The sequence below is a fragment of the Podarcis muralis genome, chromosome 9, assembly GCF_964188315.1.
Source record: "Podarcis muralis chromosome 9, rPodMur119.hap1.1, whole genome shotgun sequence".
Taxonomy (NCBI): domain Eukaryota; kingdom Metazoa; phylum Chordata; class Lepidosauria; order Squamata; family Lacertidae; genus Podarcis; species Podarcis muralis.
This window is the reverse complement of record NC_135663.1, coordinates 10,745,409-10,760,574: the sequence shown is the minus strand read 5'-3', so window position 1 is coordinate 10,760,574 and position 15,166 is coordinate 10,745,409. Positions and strand designations below refer to the sequence as shown.

Here is a 15,166-nt window from a genome sequence, read left to right as displayed (position 1 = left end):
CTTTCTAAATCCAGCCTGCGGATGGTCTACATGAGTAGAATGTGTCCTTTTATTTAAAAGGCATCTCTGGGTTATTTGTGGGGCATAGGAATTCATTCATTTCCCCCCCCCTTCAAAACACAGTCTGGCCCCCCCACAAGGTCTGAGGGACAGAGGACTGGCCCCCTGCTGAAAAAGTTTGCTGACCCCTGGGATAGAGCAAGCAGAACAGATGATGCAAAAGCAGCGAATGAATGAAATCTGAATAATGTGCAAAGGCTATAGAATTCAGAATTTTGATTTATCTGCTCTTTTCTTTTTTTTAGTGAAGAGCCTCTACAATCGGCAGGGAAATTCGGGCAAAGTTCGCTGCTTGATAAGTCCCCTGCTCCATCACCGTGGCTGCACAGCTTTTGCAAAAATGGCTGAGGGTACCTGCCTGTTCAACCTGATACACCATTGTTTCAGATCCATAAAGGTAGCGCAGCACCTGGCACAGAAAGCTCAGCAGCTTTTAAAAGACTGTGAGGTGAATGCAGATTACTGCTGAGGATTATGCTTTCAGGGTGGAGCATAAATTGTCCTCTTCCTGGAATGGGAAGCACACAACACACCAATCCTCGGACACAGGCTTGTTGTTGTTTTGGCCAAAATGCTGTGAGACTTACCTGGAATGGTAGGCTTGGTGCCACGGAGTGCCAATCATGCCAGGAGATATTTGCATCATGCTGAGATTGGGCTGGTTCTCTATAAACTTGGCAGAATGCCAGGAGTGCGGTCGGCCCACAGGGTCGCTTCGTCTGGGAAAAGAACAAAAGGGGGTAAAATAATTAGAGGCAGGAACTTGCTCAGATACCCTGACAGGTGGAGCAGGAGCAATATGATTCTTATTTAGCATTTATTCTGTGCCAGCAGCGTGACCCTGTCAAGAATACAAACACGTCACGGTCTCTGCTCCCTAATGTTTATTACATTCTGCTCTGGTGCTATGCACCAGTGTGTTCCACTGAGACCATCCTGTTGAAAAACACACTAACCATCTCATTGGGCCTGGTGCAAGAGGATACCCTAAATGTCAAAAATGTCATTAGATTAATCCTGGGGCTTTGGTGGCAACCTTAAGAGGAATGTGGCTTGGAACCTACTAGAGAGCCTTGCTTCAAACAAGGGTACAGAATCTGTTTCAATCTGAGGGCCGCATTCAATCCTGCACAACCTTCTGGGGCCACGTGCAAGTGGTGGGCAGAGAAAGAAGTGCAAATTTTGCCTTTGTGCAGTAGGCTAGTTTCTGCACATGCTCTCACACCCTTCTCTTCGTCCAGGGATGCAAGAGGACTTATCAGAGTTAATAGCACATTGTTGTTGTTGTTGTTAAGTCGTTTAGTCGTGTTCGACTCTTCGTGACCCCATGGACCAGAGCACGCCAGGCACTCCTGTCTTCCACTGCCTCCCGCAGTTTGGTCAAACTCATGCTGGTAGCTTTGAGAACACTGTCCAACCATCTCGTCCTCTGCCGTCCCCTTCTCCTTGTGCCCTCCATCTTTCCCAACATCAGGGTCTTTTCCAGGGAGTCTTCTCTTCTCATGAGGTGGCCAAAGTATTGGAGCCTCAGCTTCACAACCTGTCATTCCAGTGAGCACTCAGGGCTGATTTCCTTCAGAATGGAGAGGTTTGATCTTCTTGCAGTCCATGGGACTCTCAAGAGTCCTCCAGCACCATAATTCAAAAGCATCAATTCTTCGGCAATCAGCCTTCTTTATGGTCCAGCTCTCACTTCCATACATCACTACTGGGAAAACCATAGCTTTAACTATACGGGCCTTTGTTGGCAAGGTGATGTCTCTACTTTTTAAGATGCTGCCTAAGTTTGTCATTGCTTTTCTCCCAAGAAGCAGGCGTCTTTTAATTTCGTGGCTGCTGTCACCATCTGCAGTGATCATGGAGCCCAAGAAAGTAGAATCTCCCACTGCCTCCATTTCTTCCCCTTCTATTTGCCAGGAGGTGATTACAGCCAGGCAAAAACACTCTCACAGTGGGTACAAAGAAGGAGCAGTAGGGAGTGTGCAGGTCGGTAAATCACGCAGTCCAAAGTTGGAGTTTATCTCATTATTTGCAAAAATGCGAACTCCACATACTTGGCTGAGTGAGCCCTAACGCACACAGGAGCTCCTTCCCTGTGGGTCTTACTCCATGAAATCAGTTGCCGAGACTAAAAGTCCCCACCTCCCCACAGCTGTCATGTTGCCTCCTCTCCGTGGCATTTCCCAAGCAATTGGAGACTGTGCCTGCGTTCGACCAATCTCTCCTCTGCTCCTTTCATGCCTCTCCTGGTCCGGAGAGATGGGAGGGGAGCTTGTCACAGCAGGAGAGGGAGACACCAGTGACTCATCTCTGCCTCTTGACCTCCCTCCTCCCACTTCAGCTTCAGCTTCCGATACTTCCTTCTCCCTCTGACTGCTCATCATCATCTCACCACCACTCCCTGGGGTCTGAGCCTTCTTCCCTTGCTGGTTCCCCAGCTGGTTTCTACCACTATTCCTCTGCATTCAACCAGTCCATGACAGTGTGGCTGGTGTGTGTGTGTGTGTGTGTGCATGGCCTGGGGAGGGTCCCAAGAGCCAGGCAGGCAGGATTGGAGCGTCACATTTGGTCTCTGGACCTGAAGCTGCCCACCCCTGCTGCAGACTGATGTTGACAATGCACGTGGCACCATCAACTTTGTGTTTGGCTTAAGTTTCATTTAAAAACAGGGGAAGGGAAAGATCACGGGAGAGGGTGACCAGATATACAGGAGACACAATCCCTTTGTGGGTTGTTAGTTCCCTCCATGCAAGTAGAACCCCAAAAGGGAGCAGGGATATCCTCACTAACCCTGCCCCACTGTTACACCCTCCATGCACTGGAGAGTGAACATCTGCAACAGGGAATCTGCTCTCCATGGGATTAAGAACTCTGTTGATGTTGGGAGCCTCCATGAGTACAACTGTCTAATGGGCACAGACATGCAATGGAGGCAGAAGGGCAAGCTTGCATGTCCTGCTCTCCCCGACGCGATTCTAATCACACAGGGGAATTGAATACCCAAACAACAGGGTTAAAGAATAAAGGAAAGCACGGTTATACCGAAGCACAATAAAGTACATGAAATAATAATTTGTACCCTGCCCATCAGACAGAACAGGGAAGATGCAAATAAGGCAGTAAAACTCTGAACTGGTTGCTATCATTACACTGCGGAATTTCATGGTCTTGATGGAAAACCAGCCCATTAACCTAATCCATGTGGAAAACTAGTCAGAGGTATATAGTTTCTGATAATGCTTCTTTCAACAACCTCCATTAGAATTCTGGCAAATGCGAAGAAGATTGGAAGAGGTTTAAGGAATATTTGAAAAAAATATGTTAATATTTAAACCTTAGAATAGCTTTGGAAGTGGATATAGGCTGTAGGGTTAGAAGTAGAAGATAGGGTATTTTAAAACAGTATTATTTGTAAGTGATAAAATGTGAAGTTATTTTAAGTGTGATTAAAAAAAATGGTTAGAAATTATGATATATGTAAACTGCTAAAGGGACGCGGGTGGCGCTGTGGGTAAAAGCCTCAGCGCCTAGGGCTTGCTGATCGAAAGGGCGGCGGTTCGAATCCCCGCGGCGGGGTGAGCTCCCGTTGCTCGGTCCCAGCACCTGCCAACCTAGCAGTTCGAAAGCACCCCAGGGTGCAAGTAGATAAATAGGGACCGCTTACCAGCGGGAAGGTAAACGGCGTTTCCGTGTGTGCTGCGCTGGCTCGCCAAATGCAGCTTTGTCATGCTGGCCACGTGACCCGGAAGTGTCTGCGGACAGCGCTGGCCCCCGGCCTATAGAGTGAGATGGGCGCACAACCCTAGAGTCTGTCAAGACTGGCCCGTACGGGCAGGGGTACCTTTACCTTTTTAAACTGCTAAAGATGAAGTAAAATGAAAATCAGATAGATGGGACTTGGGGAAGCCCAATTAACAATGTTTAGAAAAATAAGGATATGACAAGTATTGTTTGTCTTTTCTGTTTGTGTTTTTTATTTGTGTTATAAAATGAATAAAAAAAATTTGGGGGGAAAAATAGAATTCTGACAAATGCATCTTTTCTCATCCTGACACGGGGCAAGCTATGTAGGCCCACATTCTCAGCTGTGGTTAATGGGACAGGAGCCCTTGGCTGCCTCTGCACCTGCTCACCAAGAGTTGCATATATATGGTTAAAAACTAAGCAAACTTGAAGTGGCTTTCATTTTTGCAGGTTGGGCCTGAAACAAGTCACAGACTAGGAAGGGGAAGCGTTTTCACTGCCTCTACTGGTGGCTTCTAACCCTGCTCAGTTTCTTAACAACTCACTGTTGCAGGGTGATTCCTAAACAGTGTGGGTTGTGAGAGAATTGCATTCAAACAATGAGCATAAAAGAGGGTGCCTGTTGCATCTCTGAGTGATTTACTGAACTGGGTCATTATTTGTCAGGCCAGCCTCTACTGGATGTGGGTAATTTCTCTGCACAAAGGATCACGCATTCACTCCCAAAGAACAAACACCACTTTCAGAGGCAACGGACACAGTTCACTGACTCATGCAGAAACTCAGTGACTGTTTCGTTTTTCTGAAGGTAAAGATACTCCCAAGTGCCACCAGTTTCAGTTAGAAGAATGAGAAGGATGCACCAACAGCTTTTATCTGTTTAATTTTCCATCCAAACTATTGTTATCCACGTCCAGAAAGAATTGCAGAGATTGAGAGGGAGGATATAAATACTTTGCATAGTAAACATGCCTTCTAGCTGGGAAACACAGCCCAAGTCTTTGGGTTTCATGAGCCTTTTTGAATACCACCAAAAGAATGCGATCCTCTTACTCCTCACCACCCGCCTCTGTTGACAGAATCATATTAGTAAGGGGTGAAGGTTCCTAAGAGGAGCTGCACAAATTAAAAATCATATATAGGTGCCTTTCAGACAGAGGCCCCTTGCAGCCTCCTTTGCCAAGAAAACAAGGAAACTGAATGCCGTAGGCTAGGAGGCAGACAGAATGGGATTTAACTCAGCAATTCACAGCCTGATCTTCAGAGAGACCCTCAAGATGTCTCCACGCAGCACACAGAGAGGCCAGAGGGATTTAAAGATTTCTTTGTAGTTCTGGTCGAATCAAAACCTAGGACATTCTCATTTCTTGCTTGAGAAAGCACATTGTCTGACAGAAATAAAACACCCTCCCCCTTGAAGCAGCCAGCAACTGGCTTCTGAGAGCTACCTTGCCAGGGTTTGGTTTTATTTTATTTTTTAAAGGCTGCAATATTTTTAAAGCACTTCAGCCAAACAGCCCCAGAACAAAGTAATCCAGTAAATAATTAAGCTGTGGACCTGAACCAAGAGACAAGTATAAATAGCTGTGGGGCAAAGCTTTGCATTGTGTCTATAGCCTACCTCTGTTCGGAAAATGTGGATTAAGTGTCATGCGATGAGTGCTGCGATTTCCAAACAGGCCAGAACTTCCTCCTGTTGCAAAGGTTTGAACTGTGTTTGCCTGAATAGGTGTGGCGTCGTTTGGTCTTTAGTGGTTTGGGGAGGAGGAAAACGTAGGCAGTTCTACCTGGTAGTCAACAGAAACCTCTCATTGACTTCAGAATGGCAGATCTGCATGTAACCAGTCCTCAGCTATTGCCCTTCAACTGCATAAGCAGAATTGGGGTGAAGGGTAAATGGGAGAAAGAGGAAAGTAAAATGATGCTCTCAGAATACAGGTCCTTATGTATGGGGCATATCAGTTAGCAAACCCAAATTTGATCCTGTTTGGTTTCAAGGATTAGAATAAACCACAGTCCCCTCACCTGTGTGCAACAGGAAACTGTGGTTTAGTCCAACGTGGAAGTGGAAACATTTACGGTCCTCCTCACCACCACAAATGAGGACAGTGGAAGGGAAGCACACAAGACCAAGGCTTGCTTTGGCTCTTCTGCAGAAATCTAACCATGGTTTGGAACAGAGCATAATCCGAACTGATAATCTAGATCTCAGGTGGGGAACCTGTAGCTCTTCAGGTGTTGAGGCTGCCACTCCATCATCCCTGTTGTTGGCCATGCTGGTTGGGCTGCAGTTTCCTCACCCTTGATCTAGATATCAGCTCTATAGAATTGCCAGATTTTATATTTTCAAAAATGGGCAATTGGCTGTTGTGTGTTTCTTCACCCCAGCATTCCTAGATGTAACCTAAAACCTGTCCAGCACGTAGGAGAAACTAATCTATTAAGTCTGCTAGTGCTTTCCACATCCCAGCTGCATACACATACATTTAAAGCACATGACTTCACCATAAAGGAATTGTGGGAACTGTAGTTTACCCTTCACAGTTCCAATTCCCAGCACCCTTAACAAACTACATTTACCTGAATTCGGGGGGCGGGGGGAAGCCATGTGCTTCAAATTTATATTGTAAACTGCCCTCTGACCCTCAGAGAAGGGCGGTGTGGAAATTTAAATAATAATAATAATAATAATAATAATAATAATAATAATAATAATAATAATAATATATGTAAGGTGTGTATACAGTCTCCATCCTATGACCGAGACCAGTGTGGACTTTATTTCCTTAGTATCATGGCAGCTTTATTTGTTCTGCCTCTACAGCACTATGTACCACTTTGCTTGGTACTCAACCAAGTGAAGAGCCAGTGTGGTGTAGTGGTTAAGAGCGGCAGACTCGTAATCTGGTGAACCAGGTTCGCTTCCCCGCTCCTCCACATGCAGCTGCTGGGTGACCTTGGGTCAGTCACACTTCTCTGATGTCTCTCAGCCTCACTCACCTCACAGAATGTTTGTTGTGGGGGAGGAAGGGAAAGGAGATTGTTAGCCACTTTGAGACTCCTTTGGGTAGTGATAAAGCGGGATATCAAATCTAAACTCCTCCTCCTCCTCTTCTTCTTCTTTAGAGAACTCAAAAGCTTGCTGTGGGTATTTGGGGGCATTTTGAACAGTCTAATAATGGTATTGCCCTAGTATGGATTTTGGAGCCTGAACTGTGTGTCAGTGCCATGGCAAAACTGTGGTGAAACTGAATCAATTGCTGGTGCATAAAGTGAGAAACTGAGTCACGGAAGAGAAGTGACCAGAGCACAAGTCTGTCCCAGGGCACCTGTGATGCAGACAGATTAAGCAGGACCAACTAATCTGCCACAATGACTCTTTTCCTTCTTCTTTTCACGTTAAGAAAACCAGCAGCAATATAAACAACTATGCCGTGAAATTTCATTCTTTTCTCGTGCACAAAGTGGTTAATGCAAATTAACAGAAGTAGAAGGAAAGCAAAACCGAAGACAACCTATGTTTATTAAGTAGATTCTATGCTGTAACAGAATGTACCTTCCTGCAGAGCCACATCAACAATAGCAAACACAGACTCTGGGCCAAGTTAATTAACACACTCCAGCTGAGTTGATTTGCTTCAGACACATCAGTTAGATATAGACTCTCTCTCTCTCTCTCTCTCTCTCTCTCTCTCTCTCTCTGTGTGTGTGTGTGTGTGTGTGTGTGTGTGTGTGTGTGTGTGTAGAGACAGTCTTTCTCTTTCTCTTTCTCTTTCTCTCTCTCTCTCTCTTGCTCTCCAAAGAAATATTTAGGAGTCAGATAACCGTTCTGATCTACTGAAAATCACCCTAAGGTATACACCCTGATCTATCTTTTGCCCACCGCAGCTCTAATTTATAAAATGGCTAGTATTGCTTCTGAACAACTTGACCCAAGGAAGCTGCATGCAAGGCGACACTTCTGGTCTGGCAGCTGTCCTTCTCAGCATGAACTGGGAAGACACCTCAGAGGCCTCTGTTAATACTACATCCCCGGATTAAGGTCTTGGGACCTGGGGCGAAGACTTCAAGGTCAAAGGTGGAAGGTGTGCATGTACCCAAGAGCATTTTTCACACTTAAGATACTGCTGTTTCCCACCCTGGTTTGCTTGACCGCTTGCTTTTGAATATGAGTGCTAAATGCAGAGCAGAAAGCAGATTCGCCATATTTAAATCCAATGGGTATTATCTAGCCAAGGCAGCAATTGCATTCCATTTGCAAAAGCAGCAAATGGGAGAGTAAAAAAGCAACCCCATTTAAGCATCTTGTGTGAAAGTGACCTTACATCCTAATCTCTAGCTGTGTTCACTCAGAACTGCGGCAAGGCTAGGGAAGTAAGTCCTTCTGAGATCAGCAGGCTTCCTCCTGAGTAAATGAATTTATGGAGCAGGCATATTTTCACCCAAGTCTCCCTGTTCTGGATTGCAAATGTTGGCAGATATGAAGTTGCCTTGTGACATTCATCAACACTTTTGACAGCAAAACTCTGGCCAAAGCAATATCAAATGAGCTTGGTATTTGGCCCTAGGCGGTTTCCTCCTGTTCCTTGTTGCTTATCTTGTTTTTTCTTGGATTAGCATACTCTATAGCAAAGCTTCCTAGAAACTCCAGTTCTTGCATCACTTTGAGACGCAAAACCTCAGTTTCCCTAACCCATCGGAGAGGTCTGAAGGTAGGCATTTGATGCATGGAAAAACACACACACACACACAACCCTGCAAGGAAGTAGCTCAGGGATAGGCAACCTAAGGCCTGGGGGCCGGAGGCGGCCCAATCGCCTTCTCAATCCGGCCCTGCAGCCTTCAGGGGAGTAGAACCTTCAGACTGACTTTCTTTGTGGGACCATAAAACCCGGGTGGTTGCTCCAGGGCATTGCTAAGTCTTCTTAACTGCAGGATTGCTGGCCAAGGTTCTGAGATTTAGCCAGCCAGTGACCTCTGGATCAGCACCTCCAGTCCTGTCCAGGGTCCTGATCTGTGATGGATCAGGAGAGTAAGATGATTCACACAACACGGTAAAACAAGCTACAGTTTAGGAAGTCCATGCAAATATGAAGGTTATTAGAGAGGAGTTTGCAACTGCTTCCTGGTCCTTTTTACTGTCACACCAAGGTTTGGTTTAGCATGTTGTCCAAAGCAAAGCTCATGGTTAAGCTTTGCTAACCAAGCTATAATCAAGGTTATAGCTTGTAGTATAGTTAAAGCCATGGTTTTCCCAGTAGTGATGTATGGAAGTGAGAGCTGGACCATAAAGAAGGCTGATCGCCGAAGAATTGATGCTTTTGAATTATGATGCTGGAGGAGACTCCTGAGAGTCCCATGGACTGCAAGAAGATCAAACGCATCCATTCTGAAGGAAATCAGCCCTGAGTGCTCACTGGAAGGACAGATCGTGAAGTTGAGGCTCCAGTACTTTGGCCACCTCATGAGAAGAGAAGACTCCCTGGAGAAGACACTGATGCTGGGAAAGATGGAGGGCACAAGGAGAAGGGGGCGACAGAGGACGAGATGGTTGGATAGTGTTTTCGAGGTTACCAGCATGAGTCTGACCAAACTGCGGGAAGTAGTGGAGGACAGAGGTGCCTGGCGTGCTCTGGTCCATGGGGTCACGAAGAGTCGGACACGACTAAACGACTAAACAACAACAACAACAACATAGCTTGTAGTTGGCTTAACTGTGAGTCCCAGTTCAGACAAGATCCTAAGCCAAACTTTGACTTAGCACAGCAGTAAAAATGGCCAGGGAGGAGGTAAGTGGCTGTGAGCTTCTCTCTGGGAGCCTACATATCTGCATGGTCTTGCTAAGCCATAGTCTGCCTTGCAGTGTGGGGCAAACCAGATCACTGTGTTGCAGCAGACACCTAAATAGGTGTTTCCTCTTGCACATAAAAACAGGAAATGCAGTCCTATCTGCAGCTGTTATAAGTTATATGAAAAAACCATTAACACCCTTTGAAAGCATTCTGCTCAATTAGCAAAGGGCACCTTCTTAGGCAATCAAAGGACTTTTAGTTGACACATCTAACCAATTAACTGACAGAATGCTGCAGCCCTAGAGGCTCCTGCAAAACAGCCTACATAAACACCAGGCATTTCCCTTTCAAATGATCTATCGGTACCAGCGCACTCTCTTTGCTCAAAGTAAGATTTCAATAGTTCATTCTCCAGAGCCATCATAAATGTCCTGCTGTGTTGATATTGTGACTGCTGCTATTTTAGTTATTTTAGCATATTATTAAACATGTCCTTTGCTCCTTGAGAGGAAAGACGGTACTGTATATAAATAAAATAGGAATAAGCTGTTTAACTCAATGTAAACAGAACAGAAATGAGAAAGTCATTATTTGGAGAAATGGCTTGAAAATGGCCCATGCTCCTTCCTCCTTAAGGAATCCTGGATTTTACATTATTTTAGCTTTTATAGAGGTGCAATCAAAGTTAGTCGTACTCAGAACAGATCCACTGAAATTCATGAACGTTACTAACTTATGTCCACTCATTTCCATGGGTCTGCTCCAGTGATTCCCAAACCTTTTGCCCCATGGACCATGTGAAATTTGCTAATGACTTTTCTGCCTGTTGTAGCAATTGTATCTCACTTTACTAGATGCTGCCTTCCTCCCCCCCCCCCCGATTGTATTTGTATCACTCCTTTGATTTCTTATACTATATTTTAGTCTACTGCAATCTGAATTCTGCGGAATTCAAACTGCAATGCAACAAAACAACAATTAAGAAATAAAAGAAGAAATAAAAACGCAATTAAAAAACGGGCCTTAGTTGGAGGCGCTGGGTTTTGAACCAGGAATCATCCGCATTGAGCTCCAGTGGGGGCAGCCCCTATGAGGGATGTTGATTTAGGCCACCATATAAAATTTGCCTTTACATAATTCTGCCAAAATCACACCAAAGGTTTGCAGAGAGGACAGGAAAAACTAAAGCACTTGGAAGCTTATTAGGATTTCAGTTGCACAAAGCCTCAATCCTCTAAAAAAAATATTGTTGGTTGCAATCAAGATGAAGCCACATTGCTGACAATAGCATGCTGGGAATTAGGCCAAGCTACTGCAGCTTGATTCCTCCATCCTAAGCCTGTCTATTTAGGTTCCTAGAACTCTGTTACCATGTGCCAAGGCTGGGTTGGAAGGGAAATGTGATAAGCACAGCATTATTCCACCAAAGCAGCACCACTTCCAGAGGTGCTGTTTCACCTTTAAGGAGGTGGGAAAGAGTGGTGTTTTTTTTATTGAGACGAGTGGAGAATACAGCAATGTCCAAAGGCCAGCTCTTGCTTATATGCAAAGTTAAATTGCAAAAAAGCAATGCAATCTTAGCAAAGTTGTCATCGATACAAGCCAGTCACCTCTTTATTTAATGCAAAGAGATTTTTGCCTTTAGCAGGTATGTCTAACCCTCATTTAGTGCTTTAAAGCAAGTCATTCATTGTTAAAACCAGTAGCTTGGTCAAAGACCCTGGTGTTTGCTTCTGAGGAACAGGGTTGTTGTTGTTGTTGTTGTTGTTGTTGTTGTTGTTGTTGTTGTTGTTGTTTGTTGTTGTTGTTGTTTCTTCTTCTTCTTCTTCTCCTTCCTTCCTTCCTTCCTTCCTCCTCCTCCTCCTCCTTCTTTGGCAATCACTCGTAGCCGAGTAAGATTGTCTTCCATTAACACGGTTTTAACAATGAGTCCGAGAGTGACTGTGGAGGCCAGTTCTGGATCCACACGTCCTTCCACAGTGGGAACATTGGTTTCCAGCCGAGAATAGATCACAGTGTGGATTTGCCAAGTGTGCCTTCCTCTTAGCACGTTTCTCCCTTGCGTCCTGAGTTCAAGCGTCTTCAAAGCCTATGACACCTTTGGTAAAGGCTGTTCTCCAATTGGAGCGCTCGCAGGCCAGTGTTTCCCAGTTGTCAGTGTTTATACTACATTTTTTAAGATTTGCCTTGTCTTCTGTTGACCACCAGCATTATCCTTTCCATTTTTAAGTTCGGAATAGAGTAGTTGCTTTGGAAGACGATCATCAGGCATCCGCACAACATGACCAGTCCAACGAAGCTGATGTTGAAGAATCATTTCTTCAACACTGGTGATCTTTGCTTCTTCCAGTACACTGGCATTAGTTCACCTGTCTTCCCAAGGCCTGAGACCTAGATATTTTGCCCGAAGCCTTAAGTCCCCCCCCCCCATGTTTAAACTTTGCTAATAGTGTGGACTTTCCCTCTGAAAGTCCATCTGATTTTGCATTTATACATGAATATTAGCACCTGCAAAGTTCATGCAAATGTGTGTCATGAGCTACAGCCCTTCTCCCTGAAACTATTTCTCTCCAGTCATTTTTCTCTTGGCAGGGATTCCTTCTGCTTTTAGAGAGGCTCACTGGTGGGGGGGGGGAATAGATGGGGAGTAGCTTGGAACTTTCCTCCAAACAATTCATGTTCTACTGCACATATGCTCTGCTTTGTAGGGATTTGACAACAATTGATGGGACTACCAGCATTACGCCTAGCTTGCCACAAAGTGCAAGCATGCACATCAGTGCCACCATCCAAATTAAATACAGTGTAATAATTTCCAATTATTGCTTAAATTAAATACAGTGGTGCCTCGCAAGACGAAAAGAATCCGTTCCGCGATTCTTTTCTTCTAGCGGTTTTTTCGTCTTGTGAAGCAATCCCATTGGCGGCTAAGCGGATTAGCGCTATTAGCGATTTAGCGCTATTAGCGGCTTAGCGGGCTTAGCGGCTAAGCTGTTAAAAGACTATTAACAGCTTAGCGGCTTTGAAAAGGGGGGGGGGCGAGAGAAAAATGGCGAGACTCGCAAGACGTTTTCGTCTTGTGAAGCAAGCCCATAGGGAACTTCGTCTTGCGAAGTGCCTCCGCGACGGAAAACCCTTTCGTATTGCGGGTTTTTCGTCTTGCGAGGCATTCGTCTTGTGGGGCACCACTGTATGGCTACCTACTGCTTTGCATACTGAAAGTATCACACATATTTGAAGGTCTAAAAAAGGAGTGCATTGTCTTATTTTTCCCCCTGAAGTGTCCCTAGTGTACAAAGGCATGTTGGAGTTTTGTGCATTAAATAATTTTTAAAATACCATATTTTTCACTCTATAAGACGCACCAGACCATAAGACGCACCTAGTTTTTGGAGGAGGAAAATAAGAAAAAAAATATTCTGAATCTCAGAAGCCAGAACAGCAAGAGGGATCGCTGCACAGCGAAAGCAGCAATCCCTCTTGCTGTTCTGGCTTCTGGGATAGCTGTGAAGCCTGCATTCGCTCCATAAGATGCACACACATTTCCCCTTACTTTTTGGGAGGGAAAAAGTGAGTCTTATAGAGCAAAAAATACAGTAAATAAATGAGTAGCATCGCAATTAATAAATATTAGTAACAACTAAGCTGCATTGGCCATGCCTTGCTAGAGCATCCCTGCCTCTTTCCTTTTAATCTAAAAGCCTCCACAAAATTCTCCCTGGGGAATCATGCAGCACCAAGACAGGAACCGAGGCAGTGAACATGAAGTTAAACAGAACCACGCTGGATGTTGCCAGGTCATAGGCCATAAAGCCCCCAAGTTTCCCAGAAGACTAAAAACAGCTATTTTATCCTTTCCGCAATTTCACACATTGCTATGCCATCTCCTTAATCTTTCTGTGTTTACACAAGTAAATGAGAGGCATGACAGCAGTCAGTGGCAATGGCCAAGGCTATGGGAGGCAAAGGCTGGAATTCCCTCCTACTCAAACATTCTTCTCCAGTGGAGCTGCTTCCTGTTTGCAAGCACCGCTCTCAGCAAATGTATACTCTCCACCCACATTGCAACACAGGGTGGATTTCAGAAAGGTGCCTTCCAAGGACACAAACCAGAAAGCTACTTAGGTAAGCCAGAGTAGGGCATATGGATGGATGGATGGATGTATCTCTATCTATCTATCTATCTATCTATCTATCTATCATCTATCTATCTATCTATCTATCTATCTATCTATCATCTATCTATCTATCTATCTATCATCTATCTATCTATCTATCTATCTATCTATCTATCTATCTATCTATCTATCATCTATCTATCTATCTATCTATCTATCATCTATCATCTATCTATCTATCTATCTATCGATCGATCGATCGATCGATCTATCATCTTATCTATCTATCTATCTATCTATCTATGGGTCTAAAGGGAGCCAGCGTGGTGTAGTGGTTAAGAGCGGTGGACTTGTAATCTAGTGAACTGGGTTTGATTCCCCGGTCCTCCACATGCAGCTGCTGCGTGACCTAGTCACACTTCTCTCAGCCCCACTCACCTCAAAGAGTGTTTGTTGTGGGGGAGGAAGGGAAAGGAGATTGTTAGCCGCTTTGAGACTCCTACGGATAGTGATAAAGTGGGATTTCAAATCCAAACTCTTCTTCTCCAGTGGTACCTCTGGTTAAGGACTTAATTCGTTCCGGAGGTCCGTTCTTAACCTGAAACTGTTCTTAACATGAAGCACCACTTTAGCTAATGGGGCCTCCCGCTGCCGCCGCCGTGCGATTTCTGTTCTCATCCTGAGGTAAAGTTCTTAACCCGAGGTACTAATTCTGGGTTAGCGGAGTCTGTAACCTAAGCATCTGTAACCCGAAGCGTATGTAACCCAAGGTACCACTGTATCTATCTATTATCTATCATCCATCTATCATCTATCTATCTATCTATCTATCTATCTATCTATCTATCTATCTATCTACAGAAGAGGGAAAAAGCAGCATCAAATGGTCCTGTATGAATATACTAAGAACCTTAATAAAATAACTGCATGCCCAATGAGTTCAAGTGGAAACCCTCTGAAAGAGCACAAGAATGCAATTTATTGAGCATTTCTGGTAAGGTAACATCTTACCTAGGATAGTCAAATTGTTCTGCCCCTGTGGAAGGTTTCCATTAAATTGCACTGGGCGTTTCACAATTGGATAAGACTTTCCTGTCATATCCAATCTGGCCCTTGGATTGCATTCTGACAAGCACACTTAAAAGCGAAAATCAAAACTGGCAGGTGTTTTAAACTCCCACTTTGTTTTAATATTGTTCAGGATATTCAGCTGTTATTGATTTTTGAGCTGTTAACAATTCAATAGCTCCTTCTTTCTGTCTTTAAACACACACACACTCACACTCACACACCCACACACCCACACACCAGGCAACAACTGATTTATGCATGTCCCATTGACATGCAATTGTGCATGCGCGCACGGCACCGAACCCAGAAGTGACCCAAAAACATCACTAAAATGCCACTAAAAGGTTAGGGCGGGTTGAAACAAGGGCAAAATGCTTTCTG

General features: G+C 44.6%; 1 protein-coding gene across 6 annotated transcripts in view; it reads right to left on the bottom strand.

Moving 5' to 3' along the window:
• SHROOM3 (shroom family member 3) overlaps positions 1-15,166 on the bottom strand; it is a 216,100-nt gene that overhangs the window by 32,583 nt on the left and 168,351 nt on the right. For all 6 annotated transcript variants that reach the window (XM_077933755.1, XM_077933754.1, XM_077933757.1 and 3 more), the window contains one exon: positions 648-779. In XM_077933755.1, the coding sequence (XP_077789881.1) occupies positions 648-779 (132 nt within the window). The remainder of the gene's footprint in view (positions 1-647; positions 780-15,166) is intronic.